Source organism: Callorhinchus milii, unplaced genomic scaffold (genome assembly GCF_018977255.1).
Source record: "Callorhinchus milii isolate IMCB2004 unplaced genomic scaffold, IMCB_Cmil_1.0 Scaffold394, whole genome shotgun sequence".
Lineage (NCBI taxonomy): Eukaryota > Metazoa > Chordata > Chondrichthyes > Chimaeriformes > Callorhinchidae > Callorhinchus > Callorhinchus milii.
The window spans coordinates 1-6,793 of record NW_024705135.1 but is presented as its reverse complement, the minus strand read 5'-3'; the positions used below and the strand labels follow the sequence as shown (position 1 = coordinate 6,793).

Below are 6,793 nucleotides of genomic sequence, written 5' to 3'. Positions count from 1 at the left end.
CTCTGATTATCTTTTGCGTCCGCTTGTGTGTGTTGCGTGACGTTGGCGTGGCATTGGCGTGTGCTGAGCTTTTGATGTGTGCGTGTGGAAATCCCGCCGAATCCGCGGTTATCTCGATCCGGAGATTGGGTCGAGATAGGATTAACCCCTCTCCCCCATTCACCCCATCCCCACGCACATCCCCAACCCCCTCCCCTCTCCCCCTTCTCCCCAACCCTCCTCACATCCCCCCCACCCCTCCCCTCCCAAACCTGCCCCTAGTTGATGTTTTTTGGGGGTGATGGAATTTTGGGGGTTGTGTGACAGTGAGACGCAGCGCTGAAAGCAAATTGTGTTGTTATATCCCGTGGTTTTCCAGGAACAAAGAATCTCGGGGTATTAATGATAATAATAATATAACTGTATGAAGGCGGCGTTTGAGGCCTCTTTTTGAGTTTGGTGGATGTATAAGTTTTTTTGGTGGTTGAAATAAATCGGGATATCGAGGTGTTCGCTTCGGTTCTGTTCTGGAAGTCTTGTTGTTTTTCTCTGACTCGATTTCACTGACTCTCTCTTCACCGTCTCTCTCGTCACCGTCTCTCTCTTCACCGTCTCTCTCTTCACCGTCTCTCTCTTCACCGTCTCTCTCTTCACCGTCTCTCTCTTCACCGACTCTCTCTTCACCGACTCTCTCGTCACCGTCTCTCTCGTCACCATCTCTCTCGTCACCGACTCTCCACTGTCTCTCTCTTCACTGTCTCTCTCTTCACCGACTCTCTTCACTGTCTCTCTCTTCACTGTCTCTCTCTTCACTGTCTCTCTCTTCACCGACTCTCTTCACCGTCTCTCTTCACTGTCTCTCCCTCTGTCTCTCTTCACTGTCTCTATTTCTCTCTCTATCTGTCTCTGTTTGACACTCTCTCTTGGTAAAATCCCGTGAAGCGCTTTGAGAGCTCTGGACAGTGTGATAAGTGTGTGTGTGTGTGTGATGGGAGAATTCTAATTATGTATATAGAATGTGAGAGAGACAGAGATAATATAATGTATAGTTATATTACACACAATCTTTAACAAAGCAGTGAACAAGGATAGTTTTATGACGAGAGACACTCAGTGAAGTCCTAGTCTCTAGCTGGTCATCGAAGATCGAGTTCCAGCCAGCCACAGGAGGCGGAACCCCTTCATAGCTCGCCTCGGCTTAAGAACCTGTCGGAAAAAAATCACCTTATACATCCCAAGCCACGTCCCCACAAACAGCCGCGAAGCGAGAGAGAGAGAGAGAGAGAAACTCCCTTCTCTTTCCCCCCTGACAGCGTCGCGGGAGATCTTTAACGTCCGCTTTGAACAGACAGGGAGTGAGGAGAGGAACATCCTAACCATCAGGGCTTCGGCTTCCAGCATTGACATGAGGTGAGTGGGAAGAGTTCTTGCTCCCTATCCCACCCGCTCTAACCCCCCCCCGCCTCCCATCTCCCCAGCCCTCGCCGGGCACCACTGGCTCCAAATCACCAAACAGATCGATTTCAAGATCCTCTCACACTCGTCTTCAAAACCCTTCATGCCCTTTCAGCCGCGCTTTCAGCCACTACGCTCCGAAACTCTCTCTCCCCCTCAATCCCTCCCTCCGCCTTGTCCCATCCTTCTCTTGGGGGGGGAGTTTGGTGTGAGGTGGTGGTTGGGGAGGTGGGGGCTCACAGGTAAATAAACGTACCCCAGCGAAGAGGATGAGATGGCGGAGAATAGGCATCACCACTGGTGAGCTGGAGACTGTCTCACTGAAGGCACAGTCTGTCTGTTATACAGGAGAGAGAGAGAGGGAACACTGAGATTAGAGAAATAATATTAATAATAATCCTCGTGTTTAGTACAGTGCCTTATCACGTCGTCGAGACGTCTCACAGTCCACAGTCACTACGTGTACATTGGAGCCAGTTTTGTTGTGTCAGATCAGGGGATATGGGGCAAAAGGGGGTAAATGGAGTTGAGGTACAGATCAGCCTCGATCTTATAGAATGGCAGAACAGGCTGGAGGGGCTGAATGGCCTGTTTCTATGTATTTTATTTGGGGGGGAAGGGGGGAGTCCGTCACCATGACAACGTCCCACTGAGCTCACTACGTACTCACCCCCCAAACATTGTCCAACTCCAAGGGCAGTGGCAGGTCCTGGGGGTCGAAAGGTGTGGGACCTGTGGGGGAGACGAGGAAACGTCATGTAACATGGATCAGAAACACCCCCTCCTCTTCTCCCCCCTTCCCCCCCCCCCCGCCCTCCCTTTTCTTTGTCCTCTTCTTCCCATAGTGTAGGGGTTAGAGCCCTCGCTTCGCAAGTCAGAGGTTCGATTCCGGGGGGGGGGGGGGGGGTGAGGGCGAAACCTTAGCCAAGTTTCCTTACTCTATATATACACACACACACACACGCCTGTGTTCCCGGCAGTCAGTAGGAACCCACTTGTTAGTCGATTGGGGGATCACTTTCCGGGGGGAATAATCCCTTCAAAAAAAAATAATAATAATTTGGTCACTTAATCCACGGCTGTTTGTGGGGACGTCGATGGGCGCAATTGGCGCAAATATTCTTATTTATTCTCAGGTCGGAGCAGATGGAATCTCTCTGGTTGAGGAACCTCGATGAAGAAAAGGGAGAGAGAGACAGAAAGAGGAGAGAGAGAGAGAGACGGCGAGAAAGAAAGAGAGAGAGAGACAACGAGAGAGAGAGACAGCGAAAGAGAGTCAGGAAGAGAGAGAGAGATCCACTTACTCAGGTTTGTCCTCATCTTCATTTCCTCCATCTCTTTCCTCAACTTCAACATTTCCTCCTCCGACGCACCCGGAACACTCCGGAAGACGGTCTGCAGGTACAGGACACTGTCCTCACTTGACAGAGGCAAACTTCAATCTGACCCAAGTTACTGATCTCAGCCGCACTCTGCGCTGAGAGGCTGATCTCTTGTAGTCCTGTTAGACCCCTCCCCTCGCACCCCACAGCCCCTGTAGCTCAGGGGTTAGACCCCTCCCTGGCCCCGCACCCCACAGCCCCTGTAGCTCAGGGGTTAGACCCCTCGCCCTCCACCCACAGCCCCTGTAGCTCAGGGGTTAGACCCCTCCCTCACACCCCACAGCCCCTGTAGCTCAGGGGTTAGACCCTCGCCTCACACACACAGCCCCTGTAGCTCAGGGGTTAGACCCCTCGCCTCACACCCCACAGCCCCTGTAGCTCAGGGGTTAGACCCCTCGCCTCGCACCCCACAACCCCTGTAGCTCAGGGGTTAGACCCCTCCCCTCGCACCCCACAACCCCTGTAGCTCAGGGGTTAGACCCCTCGCCTCGCAAGCCAGAGAGAGGACCCGGGTTCGATTCCTGGGCGGGTCAGGTCAGGTTAGGGAAGTTTCCTTACTCCCCCCCACACCCACCCCCCCAAACGCAGACACACAGACACTCCTCTGTTTACCAGTAGTCAGTAGGAACCCGCTTGTTAGTTGATTGGCGGATCACGTTCTGAGGGTAATAATCCCTCCAAAACAATATTAATTTTGTCACTCAATCCATGTTTGTGGGGACGTCGCTGTGCGCAATCGGCTGCCGCGTTTCGCCCACAAAACACACAGTCTCTATAATTTACAGTGTATTCTGTGAAGCGCTGTGAGACGTCTCGAAGACGTGATGAGGCGTTGGGTCAAATGTAAGGATTATTATTATTAGAATGTGTGGGGGTGGGGTTTGTTACCTGTGTATCGGAGCCAAGCTCAATGTCGCCCGCATGTGTCCCCTTCATCTCCTGAGTGGTCTGGCTATGTCTGCGGGCAGGAGACCCTCGTCACTGGGGGTCTAAAAGTCGGCCATACACATAATCTCTCATACACACACACACAGTGTCTCACACACACACACACAGTGTCTCTCACACGCAGTGTCTCACACACACACACACAGTGTCTGACACACATTCCCAGGTTTCCGTGTTTCCCGGGATGAATGAGATGGGAAAGGTGTACCTGAGAGATGAGAAGGTGTATCCAGCAAACGGGAGATGGATTCCTTGGAAAGGCCCTGGGAATGGTGGATGGGAGTTTTCCTGAGGAGGGGAGCGGTGGTGGTGTGGGGGGGCAGAGAGAGAGAGAAGGAATTAACTATGGCTTGAGAGAGAGAGAGAGAGAGAGAGAGCGCTTCATTGTTGGAGACAATGAGATGAGACATTAAACCTCACTCAGTCCCGGTCTGTGCCCTGTTCAGGGCGGACGTTAAAGATCTCCCCCCACAGCGCAGTCGAGTGGGAAAAGAGAAGGGAGTTTCTCTCTGTCTCTCCCAGTGTTCCGGCCAACAATCCCGTTCCAACAACAACACACAACATTTACACGGAATCTCTCCCGTCGGGAGGACGTCCCGAGGCGCTGGACAGTCTGGGATTTGGACCCGAGTTGGGGGTTGGGATCAGGAGGGTGTGGAGGGTGGGGAGGGGGGGGGGGGTGACTGAAGGTGCGGTTGGTTGAAGAGGAAGGGCTTGAGACAGGCCTTGAAGGTGGTGAGGGAGAAGAGAGGCGGAAGTGAATGTGGGATGGAGTTCCAGAGGGTGGGGGCAGAGAGAGAGAGAGAGCCCGAGGGCTGGGTGGGGTGGGGGGATGTGGGGGGGGGTGGGGGGATGTGGGGTGGGGTGGGGGGATGTGGGGTGGGGTGGGGGGATGTGGAACAGGCTGGAGCCCCCTGAGCAGAGGGAGCGGAGAGGTTGACGGGATCTGAGTGGGAGGATTCCCAGTGACTGAGTGGAACACAACAAACCGAGAATGTTAAACTCTCGTCCTCTACTTCGAAGTTGGAGGTGTCAGTGGGATGTGTGATGTGTGGGATGAAAGGGGGTAAACAGTCAGCCATGTTCCCCCAGGGAACCCCTTGGAAAAAATCTTGTCTCTCGAAGTCCGCCAGTCCCTCTCGCCCCAGCCTCTCTTCTCGCTCACACAGCAAACCCCGGATCAAGTCCCGGGCTTTTCCAGTCACTCCGGTCATCTTGTCCGGGAACCGGAAATGTTCCTATGAGAGAGAGAGAGAGTGTGTGTGTGGGAGAGTGGGAGAGAGAGAGAGAGAGAGAGAGTGAGAGAGAGAGATGATTTGGGGGAATTAATTGATTAATCCCAAATTGTTAGGGGTTTGGCCCCGAGCTGGGGTTGGGATCAGGAGGGGGTGGAGGGTGGGGGGTAGGAGGGTGACCGAGGGTGCGGTTGGTTGAAGAGGAGGGTCTTGTGCGGACTGTGTGTGTGTGGTGTCCTGTGTTGTCTCGGTCGCTCACCCTGTGATGGATGATGTTGCTGTACGTGGCAGACAGGGACTCAGAGTAGAAAGGCGTTTCTCCGAAGAGCATCTCGTAGGCGCAGACCCCCAGAGCCCACCAGTCACACTCGGCCCCATACGTCTGGGTCCCATCCTCCAGGGCCAGCAGCGTTTCGGGGGCCATGTAGTCTGGGGTCCCCACCCCCAACGAGGAGCAGACCTGCCACACACGGGGGTGGGGGAGAGGGAGGGGGGGGAGAGGGAGGGGGGGGAGAGGGGGGCACGACACACAGTGACACAGTGAGTGATCGCACAGCAACCAACACAGCGATTGTTTAATAATAATAATCCCAGCGTCTGACCCGGCGCCTCATCACGTCTTCGAGACGTCTCAAAATGCTTCACAGGATACACTGTAAAGTGTAGTGACTGTGTGTTTTGTGGGTGAAACGCAGCGCAATTGGCCCCGACGTCCCCACAAACAGCCGTGGGTTGAGTGACGACATTACTATTATTCTGAAGGGATTATTACCCCCGGAAAGTGATCCCCAATCGACCTTAACATGGTCCTTCTGACTGCGGTAAACAGGCCGTAGGGTGTCTGTGTGTGTGTTGTGTGTGTGTGTGTATGTGTGTGTGTGTGTCTGTCTGTGTGTATGTCTGTCTGTGTGTGTCTGTCTGTGTGTGTGTGTGTGTGTGTGTCTGTGTGTGTGGGGAGTAAGGAAACTTGCCCAGGAATCGAACCCGGGTCCTCTCGCTTGCGAGACGAGGGCTCTAACCCCTGAGCTACAGGTCTGCACAGAGCTCCCCCACCCCCCCGCTCGCTCTCTCACTCACTCACTCACTCACCCGCCCGTCCTCATTGAGACGCAAACAAGAGCCAAAATCTGCGAGTTTCACGTGCCCTCCGACATCCAACAGCACATTGTCCGGTTTCACGTCTCTGTGAGGGGGGGAGAGGAGAGGTGACGGGGGGAGAGGAGAGGTGACGGGGGGAGAGGTGACGGGAGGAGAGGAGAGGTGACGGGGAGAGGAGAGTGACGGGGAGAGGAGAGGTGACGGGGGGAGAGGAGAGGTGACGGGGGGGAGAGGAGAGGTGACGGGGGAGAGGGGAGGGTGACGGAGAAGGTGACGGGGGGAGAGGAGAGGTGAGGGGGAGAGGAGAGGGCGGGGGGGAGAGGAGAGGTGACGGGGGGAGAGGAGAGGTGAGGGGGGGAGAGAAGGTGACGGGGGGGAGAGGAGAGGTGACGGGGGGGAGAGGTGACGGGGGGGGAGAGGAGAGGTGACGGGGGGGGAGAGGAGAGGTGACGGGGGGAGGTGACGGAGGAGAGGTGACGGGGGGGAGGGGAGAGTGACGGGGGGAGAAGAGGAGAGGTGACGGGGGGGAGAGGTGACGGGGGGGGGAGGAGAGTGACGGGGGGAGAGGGAGAGGGAGGGGAGGAGAGAGGGGGAGAGAGTGACGGGGGAGGAGGGGGAGGTCGGGGGGAGAGGGACGGGGGGGAGAGGAGACGGGGGAGACGGGGGGAGAGAGAGGGGGGAGGAGAGTGACGGGGG

At 55.6% G+C, this 6,793-nt stretch overlaps 1 protein-coding gene across 1 annotated transcript; it reads right to left on the bottom strand.

Annotated features, from left to right (window-relative positions):
• Positions 1 to 1,017: 1,017 nt before the first annotated feature.
• LOC121852080 (serine/threonine-protein kinase MRCK alpha-like) lies at positions 1,018 to 6,198 on the bottom strand. Its single transcript, XM_042346197.1, has 9 exons — positions 6,089 to 6,198; positions 5,259 to 5,459; positions 4,754 to 5,002; positions 3,973 to 4,052; positions 3,705 to 3,774; positions 2,739 to 2,829; positions 2,105 to 2,166; positions 1,691 to 1,771; positions 1,018 to 1,185 (listed from the first exon to the last, which is right to left on the bottom strand). The coding sequence occupies exons 2-9, from the start codon at positions 5,421 to 5,423 to the stop codon at positions 1,108 to 1,110; spliced, it is 876 nt and encodes a 291-aa protein (XP_042202131.1). The 5' UTR covers positions 5,424 to 5,459; positions 6,089 to 6,198; the 3' UTR covers positions 1,018 to 1,107.
• Positions 6,199 to 6,793: the final 595 nt, after the last annotated feature.